General features: G+C 43.3%; 1 protein-coding gene across 1 annotated transcript in view; it reads left to right on the forward strand.

Moving 5' to 3' along the window:
- LOC128690032 (uncharacterized) overlaps positions 1–16,212 on the forward strand; it is a 27,174-nt gene extending 10,962 nt beyond the window's left edge. The window contains exons 4-5 of the mRNA XM_070088703.1: positions 2,703–3,076; positions 15,422–16,212. Coding sequence (XP_069944804.1) covers positions 2,703–3,076; positions 15,422–15,689 — 642 coding nt within the window. The 3' untranslated portion in view covers positions 15,690–16,212. The remainder of the gene's footprint in view (positions 1–2,702; positions 3,077–15,421) is intronic.
- Positions 16,213–20,000: the final 3,788 nt, after the last annotated feature.

Below are 20,000 nucleotides of genomic sequence, written 5' to 3' on the forward strand. Positions count from 1 at the left end.
GGTACTGGGAGGGGATTTTTTTCCGGCATTAATATCTGTATCTGTTGGTTTGGAGTGGAGGCCATCGACTGTGGTTCCACTCGAGGAATGACTGGATTTGGTGTACGATTTCTGCCATTTCCTGCCAGTTTTTTTTTCCTTCCTGGCACTAAAAAACCTCTCCCTCTTGAGTGGCTGTGGCTACCCAGGTTTTCCCATGGCCTGGATGTTTTGTATCTTTTTGTCCCCTTTAGATGGTATGCCTGGCAATTTAAGTTATAGCACAGTCTTTCCTGTACTGAAGAGGTACACATTTCAGGGTGAAAAAGCTTACAGGAAGGGAGTTTGCATTTTCCTGTTGTCATATGGGCATGGCATTTTCTAGGGTGGTCATAGTTGCACGTCCCGTCTGTTTTTCCAGATTTCCCATGCCAGCAGATACCAAGTGCATAGTATGTGCACAGGCTTGGTTTCCGTTTACCTTGCCTTAACAAAATTAAAATAAACATATATACAGGGTGTTTCAAAAAGTGGACCCAATTTCAAATGATCTTTCTGAAGCACCCTGTATTAGTGGTCACAAGGGGGAAAGGGTGACTGGATGGAGGAAAAAATGGTTGAGAGAAGTCCTAGTGGGACTACGAATTGGTCTGTTCAGAGCAACGTCAAGACTAGCATGAAGAAGCTTTCTATATACAATTATTGCCGTAAGAAAACTTCAATGGGTCTTTTACTCCATTGAAAATGGCATTTGTGATCTATAAGGAACAGCCTCTCATATAAATAAACATCTCTCTATCTCTCAAATAGGCGTGCGTCGCATAACGACGTTTCGGTCAACGACGGACTGCATGTACGACAGACCGCATGTATAACTGACCGTATGTACGACAGTGGTCCCATAAGATTAGAATGGAGCTGAAAAAGATGTGGTGAAGATATATATATATATATATATATATATATATATATATATATATATATATATATATATATATATATATATATATATATATATATATATATATATATATATATATATATATATATATATTGCACATTTTCTCTGTTAAGATACACAAATACCGTAGTCATGACTCCCGAGGTCGTAATGACACGATTACAAGCAAACCATACCATGGGTGGGGTTAGAACCCGCTGGCCACTGGGCCAGCTAGCTAGTCCAGTGGCTAACGTGACGATCTGGGGTATTGTGACTCTCTGATCGCGGGTTCTAACCCCATCCGTGGAATGGTTTACCTACCGTAGTGTTACAATTGCCTACAGTAGTATTCATTAGAGTAACAAGGTGTATAGATTTATAGCCTAGTAGCAATAGGCTGTATCATATAGCCTAGGTGTATAGTAGGCTACACAATCTAGGTTTGTGTTAGTACGCTCGATGACGTTCGCGCAACAATGAAATCCCCTAACAATGCAGTTCTCAGAATGTATCTCCGTCGTTAAGCGACGCATGAGTGTATTAATTAAAATAATCATGATAATGGGAAGAAGGGGCTATTAACCCTTTCTCCTGTATAAATTATTGAATGTGAAACAAAGAAAGAGGTAATGAACGTTTCTTCTTCGTCGGGTCACCCCGCCTTGGTGGGAGACGACCGGTGTGCTAAAAGAATTAATAATAATAATAATAATAATAATTTATTTTCTAATAAAACACATCTGATACGAAGGCTTCATACATGAAAAAGTTCATATTTAAGTAAGGCATTTCTCAAATAAAGAGATGTGTCTCAAGTATAGGCCCCCAGGGGTCGTACATTTCTCATCGTCACCACCGCCTCAGATGCCTTACGAAAGAAAGTCAGTAACTCTATTAAGTAGGAACAGCTCATTGGAAACCACGCTGAGGCGCATTAATCACATTATGCGCATCAAGCTGCCTGCTAATTACATCCACTCTTACTGATTCTAATATTTTATCCACTGTTGAGGTTAGGCTCCCTGGATAAAAATTCGCTGGTAGGGACCCGTTTGATAGGAATAGCTTTACCTATTGTTTACCTATCAGCTAAAATATCTGAGTGAAATGATGTATTTCATAGATTAGTCAGCTGTTCGCTACGTTCCATTTTCAATTCTTTAACAACCTTGAGAGCAGATCATTGTAAAGCGGGGACATGTTTCTCTCTTAACTGGTCTGCTCGTTTAATTACCACATCTCGTGTGACAATGATGTATAATTTGTTTTCCCCAGTCCTTTTAAAATTATAACTTTCATTTCAATTATGTCTCGTGTGAAGACCGACATGAAATAGATTGGGGGGAAAAAGTTTTGCGCAGTAACCCCACTGGAGGGATCTGGAACAGGCTGCCGCAGTGGTCAGAGACGTGGAACATAAGATTCAAGGTGAACGCTTTGAACATTGTACACATACTGCTTCGTCTTGCTGTGAAGATTATTGGGTAAATGAAAGCTTCCGCCGTATCGAACCCTGCACTTGCAACAAGTGTGCTGTGTATAAACCTTGCTAACTGACATCTGTAGCTGATTTGTAAGTTGTGAGATACTTTTGCCAAATCGCAATGATATAATTGTAAACAACTAACTGAAGGAAATGGGATTCGCATCCATGGCGAGCTGGTCCTGAGGCTAGCAGGCCAGTGTTTGTGACTTCAGGTCTGTCGTAAGGTGGATTTGAACCCCTCTCCGTTCTGTGAGTAGTTTTCCTCTGAGTATTATGTTTCACAACTTATTGCAGAACCTAGAGATGAGAGGCGCGGTGATGTTGCTCTTGTGCCTGACGGCGGCATCTGCACAGGAGGAGCAGCCTAAGCTTTCTGATGGCGTGCAACAGGAGGAGCAGTCCCAGTCTACTGAGAGTGCGCAGCAGGAGCAGCAGGCCAAGCCTGAGGTGGTTGCAGCAGGCAAGACAGACATCGAGTTCCCATCAAAGCTCAGTGATCAAAATCGCTTCCTAGGAGGGTACTCGACGACCACCTACACTGACGTAGTGATGGTCACCTCCACAGTGTTCTTCTCCTGCCTTTCAGGCGTCAAGGCCAAGGCAGTCTGCCAGGGGAGACGAAGGAAATCATTGGACATCTTCCAAGATGTTTCTCAGCGTGGCGAAGGGTATGTATTAATACTGGCTAATGTATTTTTCTCAACTGGTGATGTGTCCGACTATCGTAGTGGTCGAGTTGTTATTGCAGTGTAATTATGAGAAAGTCCCAAACCGCAAGGGTAACTGCACCTGGGGAATGGGAGGTACCCTGGGATTAAACGTAATCCCAGGATACCTCCCATTTCTTAAAGCTTAGAAGGGAGTTAAATCACATTCTGGTGTCATTTCTCGACTGGCAGATTATGGCTTCGAGTAATAAAAAAAGTTAACATTTACTAAATTTTTTTAAGAGTTTGTTTACTGATTTGCAATTCTAATTACAAATGGGTTGCCAGAGAGCAACAAGAAAAACCAAGGGACAGGAGGAGGAAAATGCAAAGGAAGATTGGGCAGCAGAGCTCATAAAAAGGGATCATGAATGGGAAAAGAAACTAGAAGAACTTAGCATGAGAATGGAAGAGAGGATAGATATGGAAAGCAGGAAGTGGGAGGTGCATGTCAAAGCAGCAGAAGCTAGGATACAGAGTTTAGAAGAGGAATTGAAAAATCTGAAACAGCCTAAAGAACTAAAGAACATTTTGGGATTGACAACAGAGACTGCTACCTCAGCCACAAATAAGGGGACTGTAGGGAAAGAAGGGGCACAACTGCATGGAGATGCTCTATCAGAGGAGACTGTAGCAAATGAAAGAGCTAAGCTTTATGTAGAGGCCCTAACAGACAACAACAGAGCCCAAGGAAAGCCGAGAAGGGAAAATGACAGGCCACTGAGCCCAAGTACATTAGTCAGTGAAACTGATGAAAGGAAAGCTGCAGTGGAGGAAACCAAATTAAATGAGGGGATACACAGGGATATGCAGTGGGAGAACGAAAGGGTGAGGTCAGTCTTTGTGTATGGGCTCCAGGAAGTCGAAGGGGAAACATATGAAGCAAGAAAACAAGGGGAAAAAAAAGCAATTGAAAGCATCATGAAAGCAATAGGAGAAGACGATATGACCCAGCTGGAAAATTTTCGGAGAATAGGGGGGTTTGTAAAAAAAAGAACCCGGCCAGTGAGAGTGACCTTCAAGGCAGAAGCGACTCGGACCAGGATCCTGCAGGAGAAAGCACGATTAAGGGACATGACGGCATACAAGAAGGTGTATCTCGACTGCGACAGAACACAAGAAGAAAGGAAGAAACTGAGAGAGATGGTACAAAGGCGAAAGGAGGAAAGAGAGGGGATGGAGAAGACAGACAGGAGATCCCAGACCCAGGAAGAAGATCAAATACAGCCTCCCTCACAACTTCCTATAGAAGCCTCCCAACCAGGTCAACCCCAGTGCAACCAAACACTCTAAATCAAAACACCCATGCCACATCCAATGCCCCCACCCACTTCATTACAAACTCCACCCCCACAGCAACAACCCATAGTTCCTTACCAGGTCTCCCATTTCCACAACCCCAATATACCTCCCAAACCACAGTCTTAGAAAAGAAGTTGAAGGTGTGGTATACAAATGCAGATGGAATAACAAACAAGTATGAGGAGTGGCACGAAAGAATCAAAGAGACATCCCCAGACATAATAGCACTCACAGAAACAAAACTCACCAGAATAATAACAGATTCAATCTTTCCATCCGGATATCAAATCCTCAGGAAAGACAGAGGGAGGAGAGGGGGAGGAGGAGTTGCACTGCTCATTAAAAACCAGTGGGGTTTTGAGAAAGTGGAAGGAATGGATGGCATGGGCGAAAGGGACTACTTAGTAGGAACAATCCAGTCTGAGGGACATAAGGTGATAATTGCAGTAATGTACAACCCACCACAGAACTGCAGGAGGCCAAGAGAAGAATACGATGAGAGCAACAGAGCAATGATCGACACACTAGCCGAGGTGGCCAGGAGAGCACACATGGGGGGAGCAAAGTTACTAGTTATGGGTGATTTCAATCACAAGGAGATTGACTGGGAAAACCTGGAGCCCCATGGGGGTCCCGAAACATGGAGAGCCAAGATGATGGATGTGGTACTGGAGAACCTCATGCATCAACATGTTAGAGACACTACCAGAGAGAGAGGAGAGGATGAACCAGCAAGGTTGGACCTTGTATTCACCATGAGTAGTTCGGACATCGAGGGTATCATGTATGAGAGGCCCCTGGGAGCTAGTGATCATGTGGTTCTGTGCTTCGACTACATAGTTGAGCTCCAAGTGGAGAGAGTAGCAGGAATAGGCTGGGAAAAACCAAACTACAAAAGGGGGAACTACTCAGGCATGAGGAACTTCCTTCAAGACATTCAGTGGGAGAGGGAACTGACAGGAAAACCAGTACAAGAAATGATGGACTATGTAGCAACAAAATGCAAGGAGGCAGAGGAGAGGTTTGTTCCCAAGGGAAACAGAAATAATGGGAAGAACAGAACGAGTCTTTGGTTCACCCAAAGGTGTAGGGAGGCAAAAACTAGGTGTACTAGAGAATGGAAAAGGTACAGAAGACAGAGAACTCAGGAAAATAAAGAAATCAGCCGAAGAGCCAGAAACGAATATGCACAGATAAGAAGGGAGGCTCAGAGACAATATGAAAATGACATAGCATCAAAAGTAAAGACTGACCCGAAGCTGTTGTACAGCCACATCAGGAGGAAAACAACAGTCAAGGACCAGGTAATCAGAGTGAGGAAGGGTGATGGGGAATTCACAAGAAACGACCGAGAGGTATGTCAGGAGCTCAACACAAGATTTAAAGAGGTATTTACAGTGGAAACCAGTAGGACTCCAAGAAATCAGAACAGGGGGGCACACCAGCAAGTGCTAGATGAGGTACATATAACCAAGGAGGAGGTGAAGAAGCTGCTATGCGAACTTGACACCTCAAAGGCGGTGGGACCAGACAACATCTCTCCATGGGTCCTTAAAGAGGGAGCAGAGATATTGTGTGAGCCATTAACAAAGATCTTCAACACATCATTTGAAACTGGGCAACTCCCTGAGGTATGGAAAATGGCAAATGTAGTCCCAATTTTTAAAAAGGGAGACAGACATGAGGCACTAAACTACAGACCTGTATCACTAACGTGTATAGTATGCAAGGTCATCCATCCCCTCTCTCCCCCAAACCATCTAACCCCCTCCCCCAACTATCTCTACCCCTCCAATAACCATCCTCCCCCTCCCCCACAACCATCCATCCCCTCTCCTAACCATCTATTCCCCTCCCCCTAACCAGGATGAGGACAAGGGGCTCCAAGGACGAATCTGGGAGGGAGGAATGGGAGGTAGAGCTCAAAAAAAGGGAGGAAGACTGGGGAAGGAGACTAGATGAGCTGGAAAGGAAGATGGAAGAGAGGTTAGCAGCAGAATGCAGAAGGTGGAAGCAACAGGCCACAGCAGCAGAAATCAAGATAGAGAGATTAGAAGAGGAGCTGAGACATCTGAAACAGCACAGAGACAAAGATATTACAGAAGTAGCATCGGCAATGGCTACATCAAACACAGACAACAGGTCTGGAGTTTACCTGGAGTTTACCTGGAGAGAGTTCCGGGGGTCAACGCCCCCGCGGCCCGGTCTGTGACCAGGCCTCCTGGTGGATCAGAGCCTGATCAACCAGGCTGTTGCTGCTGGCTGCATGCAAACCAACGTACGAGCCACAGCCCGGCTGATCAGGAACTGACTTTAGGTGCTTGTCCAGTGCCAGCTTGAAGACTGCCAGGGGTCTGTTGGTAATCCCCCTTATTTGTGCTGGGAGGCAGTTGAACAGTCTCGGGCCCCTGACACTTATTGTATGGTCTCTTAACGTGCATGGAAACTAAACTGTATGCAGAGGTCCTGTCAAACCCACATGGAGCCAAAACAAAGACAGGGAGCACACTAGGACAGAATGAGAGGTTGGAAGACATTGAAGGAACTAGGACATGTGCAAGGACCTTACCAGATACCTGTGGGGGCCAGGAGCAGGTGAGCAGGAAGGATAAACCAAGAAGCATAGGGGCAATAACTAGGGAAGGGACTGAAGGAAGGAACACTCCACGGGAAGGAACTAAAACACATCAGAGGATGCAATGGGAGTCACAGTGGGAGGTGGAAAGGGAAAGATCCGTGTTTGTCTATGGGCTAGACGAAGCTAAAGGGGAAACTTATGATGAAAGAAAGCAGGAGGAGAAAAAAGCGATTGAAGATATCATGAAGGTGATAGGCGAGGGGGACATGACCCAGGTGGCAAATTTTCGGAGAATTGGGTGGTTCACAAAGAAAAGGAATCGGCCTCTCAAAGTAATTTTCAAGGCAGAATCAACCCGAACCATGATCCTGCAGGAGAAAGCACAGCTGAGAGGCAAGCAGGAGTTCCGGAGTGTGTACCTCGATCGAGACAGAACACAGGACGAAAGGAAGACAATGAAAGAGAGAGTTCAAAAACGAAAGGAGAAATGGGAGGAAATGAAAAAGGAGAGCAGAATAATCCAGGATCAAATGGAAGGACAAGCGCACCCCCCAGAAACACCTGCAGAAGGACTCAAGCCACGACACCCCCAAGGCAACTGAACAATCCAAACCAACCATCACACACCGATCCCTCTGTTTCCACCCCCCGCACCACAGTTACAGTATTAGAACAGAAGTTGAAGGTTTGGTACACAAATGCAGATGGATTAACAAATAAACATGAGGAATGGCAAGAAAGAATCAATGAGAAGTCCCCAGACATCATAGCAGTTACAGAAACAAAACTCATGGAGACAATAACAGATGCAATCTTCCCACCAGGATACCAGATCATGAGGAAAGATAGAAGGGGCAGGGGGGGAGGTGGGGTTGCTCTGCTCGTAAAAAACAGATGGAAATTCGAGAAAATGGAAGGAATAGATGAGACGGGAGAAAGAGACTACATAGCAGGTACACTTCAGTCTGGGGAACACAAAGTGGTCATTGCAGTGATGTATAATCCACCACAGAACTGCAGGAGGCCAAGAGAGGAATATGAAGAGAGCAACAGAGCAATGGTGGACACACTTGCTGAGGCGGCAAGAAGAGCTAACTCCAGCAGAGCAAAGTTGCTGGTTATGGGGGATTTCAACCACAGGGAGATTGACTGGGAAAACCTGGAGCCACATGGGGGTCCCGAAACATGGAGAGCCAGGATGTTGGACGTGGTGCTGGAAAACCTCATGCACCAACATGTTAAGGACACTACCAGAGTGAGAGGGGAGGATGAACCAGCAAGATTGGACCTTGTGTTCACCCTGGGCAGCTCAGATATTGATGACATCAAGTATGAGAGTCCCCTAGGAGCTAGCGACCACGTGGTTCTGTGCTTTGAATACATAGTAGAGCTGCAAGTGGAGAGAATAACAGGAGTTGAATGGGAAAAGCCTGACTATAAAAGAGGGGACTACATAGGGTTGAAGAACTTCCTGCGGGAGGTCCAGTGGGACAGAGAACTGGCAGGAAAGCCAATAAATGAAATGATGGAATATGTAACAACAAAATGCAAGGAGGCAGTGGAAAGGTTTATTCCCAAGGGCAACAGTAACAACGGAAAGACCAGAACGAGCCCCTGGTTTACCCGACGGTGTAAGGAGGCAAAAACAAAGTGCAATAGAGACTGGAAGAAGTACAGAAGGCAGAGAACACAAGAAAATAGGGAGATCAGTCGCAGAGCCAGGAATGAGTACGCACAGGTAAGGAGGGAGGCCCAGCGACAGTATGAAAATGACATAGCATCGAGAATCAAGACTGACCCGAAACTGTTGTATAGCCACATCAGGAGGAAGACAACAGTCAAAGACCAGGTGATCAGATTAAGGACAGAAGGTGGAGAACTCACTAGAAATGATCAGGAGGTATGTGAGGAGCTGAACAGGAGATTTAAGGAAGTTTTTACAGTAGAGACAGGAAGGGCTGTGGGAAGACAGCACAGAAGGGAACATCAAGAGGGAATATACCAACAAGTGTTGGATGACATACGAACAACTGAGGAGGAGGTGAAGAAGCTCTTAAGTGACCTTGACACCTCAAAGGCGATGGGACCGGACAACATCTCCCCATGGGTCCTTAGAGAAGGAGCAGAGATGCTGTGCGTGCCTCTAACCACAATCTTCAACACATCCCTTGAAACTGGGCAACTTCCTGAGAAATGGAAGACAGCTAATGTAGTCCCCATATTTAAGAAAGGAAACAGAAACGAGGCACTAAACTACAGACCTGTGTCTCTGACATGTATTGTGTGCAAGTCATGGAGAAGATTATCAGGAGGAGAGTGGTCGAACACCTGGAAAGGAACAAGATTATAAATGAAAACCAGCATGGGTTCATGGAAGGCAAATCTTGTATCACAAACCTCCTGGAGTTTTATGACAAGGTAAGAGAAGTAAGACACGAGAGAGAGGGGTGGGTAGATTGCGTTTTCCTAGACTGCAGGAAGGCCTTTGACACAGTTCCCCAAAAGAGATTAGTGCAGAAGCTGGAGGATCAGGCGCACGTAAAAGGGAGGGCACTGCAATGGATAAGGGAATACCTGACAGGGAGGCAGCAACGAGTCATGGTACGTGAAGAGGTATCACAGTGGGCGCCTGTTACGAGGGGGGTCCCACAGGGGTCAGTTCTAGGACCAGTGCTATTTTTGATATATGTGAACGACATGATGGAAGGAATAGACTCTGAAGTGTCCCTGTTCGCAGATGACGTGAAGTTGATGAGAAGAATTAAATCGGACGAGGATGAGGCAGGACTGCAAAGAGACCTGGACAGGCTGGACATGTGGTCCAGCAACTGGCTTCTCGAATTCAATCCAGCCAAATGCAAAGTCATGAAGATTGGGGAGGGGCAAAGAAGACCGCAGACAGAGTATAGGCTAGGTGGACAAAGACTACAGACCTCACTCAGGGAGAAAGACCTTGGGGTGACCATAACACCGAGCACATCACCGGAGGCACACATCAACCAAATAACCGCTGCAGCATACGGGCGCCTGGCAAACCTGAGAATAGCGTTCCGATATCTTAATAAGGAATCGTTCAAGACACTGTACACTGTGTATGTTAGGCCCATACTGGAGTATGCATCACCAGTCTGGAACCCACACCTGGTCAAGCACGTCAAGAAGTTAGAGAAAGTACAAAGGTTTGCAACAAGGCTAGTCCCAGAGCTCAAGGGAATGTCGTACGAGGAATGGTTAAGGGAAATCGGACTGACGACACTGGAGGACAGAAGGGTCAGGGGAGACATGATAACGACATACAAGATACTGCAGGGAATAGACAAGGTGGACAGAGATAGGATGTTCCAGAGAGGGGACACAGGGACAACGGGTCACAACTGGAAGCTGAAGACTCAGACGAGTCACAGGGACGTTAGGAAGTATTTCTTCAGTCATAGAGTTGTCAGCAAGTGGAATAGCCTAGCAAATGAAGTAGTGGAGGCAGGAACCATACATAGTTTTAAGAAGAGGTATGACAAAGCTCAGGAAGGAAGCAGAGAGAGAGAGGATCCAGTAGCGATCAGTGAAGAGGCGGGGCCAGGAGCTGAGTCTCGACCCCTGCAACCACAATTAGGTGAGTACAATTAGGTGAGTATACACACACACACACACACACACACATACACCCATACTATCTCCTCTCTCTCCCTCTTTCTACCCTTTCTCTCTCCCCCTCTCACCCTCTCCCTCCTCTAGCCTTCTGTCTGTGGTAAAAAAAAAAAAATGGGTGGCCCTAGAGGACGGAAAACCAGAGATCTGGTGGACGAACCAGGGAGGAAAGATTGGGAGTTAGAGCTCCAAAAAAGGGAGGAAGAGTGGGGAAGGAAGATAGTAGAGCTTGGTAAGAAAATGGAGGAGCGGATAGCTGAAGAGTGCAGGAAGTGGGAAGTACAGGTCTTAGTAGCAGAAGCTAGGATACAGTGCTTAGAAGAGAAACTGCAAAGCCTGAAACAGATTAGAGAGACAAATGACAATTCAGATGTGACATCAGGAAATTCAATGTCAGGCGCAGACAAGGGGACGGTAAGCAACAAAGGAGACATGCCGTACGTGAAGGCCCTATCAGACCCACGTGGGGCCAGGGAAAAGACGAGGAGCACACTAAGATCAAATGACAGGTCCGAAGACAATGAAGGTATGCTATATGCAGAGATTCTAACAGCCAACTGCAGTAGCAAGGGACAGCTGGTCATGAAAGACAGTTCATTGAGAATAGAAGTTTCAGATATGACAGGGACTGAAGGCAAGAACATGTCAATGGAAGGAAATAAAATGCCTCAGAGGAAGCAGATGGAGATTCAGTGGGAGGAGGAAAGGGCGAGGTCAGTTTTTGTGTACGGGCTCCAAGAAGCCAAGGGGGACAACTTCGAAGAAATAAAACATGAGGAGAAAAAAATGATTGAAGGCATCATGAAAACAATAGGTGAGGGCAATATGACCCAGGTGACAAATTTTCAGAGAATTGGGTGGTTTGCGAGTGGAAGGATACGGCCTGTCAAAGTAATTTTCAAGGAAGAATCAGTTCGAACCAGGATTCTGCAAGAGAAAGCAATACTGAGGGACAAACAGGGGTACCAGAGAGTATACCTCGACCGCGACAGAACACAAGAAGAAAGGACTACACTGAAAGAGAGGGTACAGAGACGCAAGGAGGAACAAGAGGCAATGACAAAGATGAGCAGGGCCCAGACACAGAAGGAAGGGCAAACACACCCCACAGAATCTCCCACCAAAAGACTCCAACCGCTACATTCCCAACACAACTGTGCAACCTATACTACAACCCACTCACTGTTCCCTCTGCCACCAACCCCCATATCACAAACCTCACCCCAACAGCTGTCCCTTATGGGCATTCTGACCCCACCCCCATCATCACAAACCCCACCTACACCACAGCCCCATATAGGCCCCCACCAAGGCTCTTGCTCCCCCAACCCCAATATTCTTGCATGACCACAATGATAGAAAAGAAACTGAAAGTTTGGTACACAAACGCGGATGGAATAACGAATAAACATGAGGAGTGGAACGAAAGAATCAGTGAAAAATCCCCAGACATCATAGCAGTCACAGAAACAAAACTCGCTGAGACAATAACAGACACAATCTTCCCAACGGGATATCAGATCCTGAGGAAAGATAGAAGGAGTAGAGGGGGAGGAGGGGTTGCACTGCTCATAAAACACCGATGGGGATTTGAGGAAATGGAAGGCATGGACATGATTGGAGAAAGAGACTACATTGTAGGTACAATTCAGTCCGGAGAACATAAAGTAGTCATTGGAGTGATGTATAACCCACCACAGAACTGCAGGAGGCCAAGAGAGGAGTACGAAGAAAACAACAGGGCGATGGTGGACACACTGGCTGAGGTGGCAAGAAGAGCTCACTCGAGCAGAGCAAAGTTACTGGTAATGGGCGATTTCAACCACAGGGAGATCGACTGGGAAAACCTGGAGCCACATGGGGGTCCCGAAACATGGAGAGCCAAGATGATGAATGTGGTACTTGAAAACCTCATGCATCAACATGTCAGGGACACAACCAGAGAGAGAGGGGAGGATGAGTCAGCAAGACTGGATCTTGTGTTCACCCTGAGCAGTTCAGACATTGAGGACATCACTTACGAGAGGCCCCTTGGAGCTAGCGATCACGTGGTTCTGAGTTTTGATTATATAGTAGAGTTACAAGTGGAGAAGATAACAGGAACTGAAGGGGACGGGCCAAACTATAATAGGGGGGACTACACAGGTATAAGAAACTTCCTGCAGGAGGTTCAGTGGGACAGAGAAATGGTAGGAAAGTCAGTAAACGAGATGATGGAATATGTGGCAACAAAGTGCAAGGAGGCAGAGGAAAGGTTTGTTCCCAAGGGAAACAGAAATAATAGGAAGACCAAAACGAGTCCTTGGTTTACCCGAAGGTGTAGGGAGGCAAAAACTAAGTGCAACAGAGAATGGAAAAGGTACAGGAGGCATAGAACCCAGGAAAACAAGGAGATTAGTAGAAGAGCCAGAAACGAGTATGCACAGATAAGGAGGGAGGCCCAGCGACAGTATGAAAACGACATAGCATCGAAAGTCAAATCTGACCCGAAACTGCTGTATAGCCACATTAGGAGGAAGACAACAGTCAAGGACCAGGTGATAAGGCTGAGGAAAGAAGGTGGAGAACTCACAAGAAACGATCAAGAGGTATGTGAGGAGCTCAACACGAGATTTAAGGAAGTATTTACAGTAGAGACAGGAAGGACTCTGGGGGACAGACCAGATGGGGACACCAGCAAGGAATACACCAACAAGTGTTGGACGACATACATACAGATGAGGAGGAGGTGAAGAAACTGCTAAGGGACATCGATACCACAAAGGCAATGGGACCGGACCCCTCAAGGAAGGTTCCTTGATGTTGGTGAGGGGTTCTTGATTTAGGGAATTGGATCTGTGCTCCAGTTCCCTGAATTAAGCCTGAATGCCTTCCACATCCCCCCCAGGCGCTGTATAATCCTCCGGGTTTAGCGCTTCCCCCTTGATTATAATAATAATAATAATGGGACCGGACAACATCTCCCCATGGGTCCTTAGAGAGGGAGCAGATATGTTGTGTGTGCCACTTACCACAATCTTCAACACGTCCCTGGAAACTGGGCAATTACCTGAGGTATGGAAGACAGCAAATGTAGTTCCCATTTTTAAAAAAGGAGACAGAAAAGAGGCACTAAACTATAGACCTGTGTCATTGACGTGTATAGTATGCAAAGTTATGGAGAAGATTATCAGGAGAGTGGTGGAGCACTTGGAACGGAACAAGAGTATAAATGCCAACCAGCACGGATTCATGGAAGGCAAATCCTGTGTCACAAACCTTCTGGAGTTTTATGATAAAATAACAGAAGTAAGACACGAGAGAGAGGGGTGGGTTGATTGCATCTTCTTGGACTGCAAGAAGGCCTTTGACACAGTTCCTCACAAGAGATTAGTGCAGAAGCTAGAGCATCAGGCGCATATAACAGGAAGGGCACTGCAATGGATCAGAGAATACCTGACAGGGAGGCAACAACGAGTCATGGTAATTAATGATGTATCACAGTGGGCACCTGTGACGAGCGGGGTCCCACAGGGGTCGGTCCTAGGACCAGTGCTATTTTTGGTATATGTGAACGACATGATGGAAGGGTTAGACTCAGAAGTGTCCCTCTTTGCAGATGATGTGAAGTTAATGAGGAGAATTAAATCAGATGAGGACCAGGCAGGACTTCAAAGAGACCTGGACAGACTGGACACCTGGTCCAGCAAATGGCTTCTCGAATTTAATCCTGTCAAATGCAAAGTCATGAAGATAGGGGAAGGGCACAGAAGACCACAGACAGAGTATAGGCTAGGTGGCCAAAGACTGCAAACCTCACTCAAGGAGAAAGATCTTGGAGTGAGTATAACACCGAGCATGTCTCCGGAAGCACACATCAATCAGATAACTGCTGCAGCATATGGGCGCCTGGCAAACCTGAGAACAGCATTCCGATACCTTAGTAAGGAATCGTTCAAGACACTGTACACCGTGTATGTCAGGCCCATACTGGAGTATGCAGCACCTGTTTGGAGCCCACACTTGATAAAGCACGTCAAGAAACTAGAGAAAGTACAAAGGTTTGCGACAAGGTTAGTTCCAGAGCTAAGGGGAATGTCTTATGAAGAAAGATTAAGGGAAATCGGCCTGACGGCACTGGAGGACAGGAGGGTCAGGGGAGACATGATAACGACATATAAAATACTGTGTGGAATAGACAAGGTGGACAAAGACAGGATGTTCCAGGGAGGGGACACAGAAACAAGAAGCCACAATTGGAAGTTGAAGACACAAATGAGTCAGAGAGATATTAGGAAGTATTTCTTCAGTCATAGAGTTGTCAGGCAGTGGAATAGCCTAGAAAATGACGTAGTGGAGGCAGGAACCATACACAGTTTTAAGACGAAGTTTGATAAAGCTCATGGAGCGGGAAGAGAGAGGGCCCAGTAGCAACCGGTGAAGAGGCGGGGCCAGGAGCTAAGACTCGACCCCTGCAGCCACAAATAGGTGAGTACAAATAGGTGAGTACACACACACACACACATACACACACACACACACACACACACACACACACACATACACACACATAAATATACATATATATCTATATATATATATATATATATATATATATATATATATATATATAAATATATATATATATATATATGTGTGTGTGTGTGTGTGTGTGTGTGTGTGTGTGTGTGTGTGTGTGTGTGTGTGTGTGTGTGTGTGTGTGTGTGTGTGTGTGTGTGTGTGACAGATTTATAATATATATATTCAAGAACTAACCTAACCTATATTTTATTAACCAACAGGCTGAATGAATCTCACATATTCTTTGCTGACAAGTCAGATGGCAGCTACAAAACGGAGCTGGATTCGTCCAGTGATTCACCGTCTTTGGAACCCGAACCAGAAGAGCCGGAAGAGGATAAGGAGAGGCTTTTCTTAACCATCTGGACCACCACCCGGACCACCACCACAGTCACCATGCTCTACACAAATACACAAACCACCATCCGTCTCTCCTACCTCTGTACGGCTGGACAGCAGCAGTTCCCTACCTTCAACTGTGTTGGTTAATACTCTCGCATACTCGCTATCAGCGGGGGTACCTGCCCAGACCTGACAAGAAGGAACGTCACAATACCTTGGCTACCTGTAGATGCCTGGAGAGGGTTTCTGGGGGCAACGCCCCCGCGGACCGGTCTGAGACCAGGCATCGAACAATTTACAATATATCTTCTTTTTCGCAACTATGGGTAACTAAAGTTTCCTCTCTTAAGAGACCAAAAGAGAAATATCATTCTAGTCTGGTCAAGTACCCCATCCAGATGAGAGTTAACAAACCGGTTTGACAAACTAGAGTGTATATTCACCGAAAGATATATATCTTGTGCATATACACTGAAAGATGTATATCTCTTGTGTATATAAACCGAGAGATTTATATCTCTTGAGTATATACACTGAAAGGTGTATATCTCGAGTGTATATACACTGAGTTTTTTTTAGGCCCTGTGATAGGGACCAAACTTAGTGAGTGTGTCGACTCTGAGTGTGTCGACGCTGTGCTTGAGGAAAAGAGTCCAAACCAAGAATTAAAAATTATGTGCTCCTTTAAATTCTGTTTTGTTTTACTATCCCTTTGGTCATTAGTTGGAGTTTAAAACCCATCGACTACACGAGGGTCACTAAGACTACACGTAATTTTTTCAACAAAACAAGAACAAGAATACTTTTATCCTTAAAGTTAGGGAATAAAGGTGCCATATATATATATATATATATATATATATATATATATATATATATATATATATATATATATTTATATATATATATATATATATATATATATATATATATATATATATATATATATATATATATATATATATATATATATATATATATATATATATATATATATATATATATATATATATATATATATATATATATATATATATATATATATATATGCAACAAGATCACAGTAAACAGGTGATTTCAAAATATGCAAAACAACCACTCTGAAAGAATAGAAAAATTCCAAGCGCTTTCGTGACTACTCACATTATCAAGGAACTATGAAAGTGAAGCATCCAAGGAAGCTATATAAGGGGTCGGCCAGCACCTCACTATCAGATCCCACAACGGTTAAACACGTGACGCGCGGCGAGCCAACTTGGACAGGTCCTTTGCAAAACTCACCCCCATGCTATTTATTTGTCCAGTGTATTATTAAATTCTACCCAAATTCTATTAATTATAAATGGATCTAATTTATATAAACCAAAGGAAATATTCATATTATTGTCAAAACTGCTTTTTATGATAAATTTTACACTCAGAAGTTTGGTATGGCAATGGGAAATCCTCTTTCACCTGTTCTTAGTAACCTATACATGGAATTTTTTGAAACAAGGTTGCTTAACACAATCCTCCCTAATAGAGCTAAATGGTTCAGATATGTTGATGATATTTTGTGTCTTATGCCCAAAAATGTAGATATACACCATTTTCTTGGAAAATTAAATAGCTTAGCCCATTCTATAAACTTTACTGTTGAGTTTGAAGAAAATAACTCATTGCCTTTTCTAGATGTTTTAATTATTAAGGGTAATAATGAATTCAAATTTAAAATTTATAGAAAACCTACAAATAACTGTTCCTATGTCCACTATTATTCCTCGCATCAAGATAGAGTCAAACTGTCTGTTTTCTCATCAATGTTTTTGAGAGCTTTACGAATTTGTAGTCCTGAGTTCATAGATGAGGAAATATCCAAAATTTATGAAATAGGTAATGATTTAAAATACCCAAGAAATGTAATTGATAAATCTTTTAAAGTTGCTAGGAACACTTTTTATAATCCAAAAAAGGGCAACCAGCCTTATTCAACTAAAAATATGTTGGTTCTCCCTTACCATGAAAACTTGGTTGATATACCTTCTCTTCTTAAGACTTTTAATATTAAAGTTGTATTCAAAAATCTTGATACAGTAAAAAAACTTTTGATTAAGAATTCCCCCCAAAATGCTGATGGATGTGTCTATAAGATTCCTTGTAAAATTTGCGATAAAGTTTATTACGGTCAAACTGGTAAAAATCTCGAACTAAGATTAAAACAACATAAATATAGCATTAGAACTGGACAAGATTCCAATGCTCTATTTATTCATGTAAGAGATTTTAACCATCCAATTGATTTTCAAAAAGTTGAGAAAGTAGTATCAAGCAAGTCCATGGTCGACAGGAATATAATTGAATCTTGTTTCATAAAAAGCAGTTTTGACAATAATATGAATATTTCCTTTGGTTTATATAAATTAGATCCATTTATAATTAATAGAATTTGGGTAGAATTTAATAATACACTGGACAAATAAATAGCATGGGGGTGAGTTTTGCAAAGGACCTGTCCAAGTTGGCTCGCCGCGCGTCACGTGTTTAACCGTTGTGGGATCTGATAGTGAGGTGCTGGCCGACCCCTTATATAGCTTCCTTGGATGCTTCACTTTCATAGTTCCTTGATAATGTGAGTAGTCACGAAAGCGCTTGGAATTTTTCTATTCTTTCAGAGTGGTTGTTTTGCATATATATATATATATATATATATATATATATATATATATATATATATATATATATATATATATATATATGTATGTATGTATGTATATATATTATTGAATCTTGTTTCATAAAAAGCAGTTTTGAAAATAATATGAATATTTCCTTAGGTTTGTATAAATTAGATTGATTTATAATTAATAAAATTTGGTTAGAGTTTAATAATACATTGGACAAATAATAAACCTTATGTCTTGGGTGGAACGATTAGTTGGTGGGTTGTCGTGAGGACCTGTCTAGTTGGACCTACTACAGTGTTCCTCTTTTCTTATGAGTCCGGTGTTGTCTCGCGTCAGGTGTTTCTTTGTTGTGGGAGTTGACTGTGAGGTGTGGTCTAAGCCCTTTTATTGCCTTCCTTTGATGTATTACTCTCATAGTTCCTTGACAATGTGAGTAGTCACGAAAGCGCTTGGAATTTCACTACTCTTTCACAGTGGTTGTTTTGCATATATATATATATATATATATATATATATATATATATATATATATATATATATATATATATATATATATATATATATATATATATATATATATATGTGTGTGTGTGTGTGTGTGTGTGTGTGTGTGTGTGTGTGTGTGTGTGTGTGTGTGTGTGTGTGTGTGTGTGTGTGTGTGTGTGTGTGTATATGAGGCGAGTAAAATGCCTGGAGCAATGGGCTAGTAACCCATTCTCCTGTAAACATTTACTAAAAAAGCAAGAGGAAAAACTTTATAAAACTGGGATGCTTGAATGTGCGTGAATGTAGTGCGGATGATAAGAAAGAGATGATTGCTGATGTTATGAATGAAAAGAAGTTGGATGTCCTGGCCCTAAGCGAAACAAAGCTGAAGAGGGTAGGCGAGTTTCAGTGGAGAGAAATAAATGGGATTAAGTCAGGAGAAGCTGAGAGAGTTAGAGGTAAGGAAAGTGCAGCAATAATGTTGAAGGACCAGTTATGGAAGGAGAAGAGGGAATATAAATGTGTAAATTCAAGGATTATGTGGATTAAAATAAGAGTTGGTTGCGAAAAGTGGGTCATAATAAGCGTGTAACTCCAGTTATGCGCCAGGAGAAGAGAGGAGTGTAGAGGAGAGAGAGAGTTTTTAGGAGATGTTAAGCGAATGTATAAGAACCTTTGAACCAAGTGTGAGAGTAATTGTGGTAGGGGACCTAAATGCTAAAGTAGGAGAAGCATTTAGAGAGGGTGTGGTAGGTAAGTTTGAGGTGCCAGGTGTAAATGATAAAGGGAGCCCTTTGCTTGAACTTTGTATAGAAAGGGGTTTAGTTATAAGTAATATGTATTTTAAGAAAAAGAGGATAAATAAGTATACAAGATATGATGTAGGACGAAATGACAGTAGTTTGTTGGATTATGTATTGGTACATAAAAGACTGTTGAGTAGACTTCAGGATGTACATGTTTATAGAGGGACCAGAGATATATCAGATCATTTTTTAGTTGTAGCTACAGTGAGAATAAAAGGTAGATGGCATACAAGGAGAATAGAAGCAGCAAGTAAGAGAGAGGTGAAGGTGTATAAACTAAAAGAGGAGGCAGTTAGGGTAAGATATAAACAACTATTGGAGGACAGATGGGCTAGTGAGAGTATAGGCAATGGGGTTGAAGATGTATGGGGTCGGTTAAAGAATGTAGTGTTATAGTGTTCAGCAGAAGTTTGTGGTTACAGGAAAGTGGGTGCGAGAGGGAAGAGGAGCGATTGGTGGAATGATGATGTAAAGAGAGTAGTAAGGGACAAAAGTTAGCATAT

Source organism: Cherax quadricarinatus, chromosome 25 (assembly GCF_038502225.1).
Source record: "Cherax quadricarinatus isolate ZL_2023a chromosome 25, ASM3850222v1, whole genome shotgun sequence".
NCBI classification, from domain to species: Eukaryota; Metazoa; Arthropoda; class Malacostraca; order Decapoda; family Parastacidae; genus Cherax; species Cherax quadricarinatus.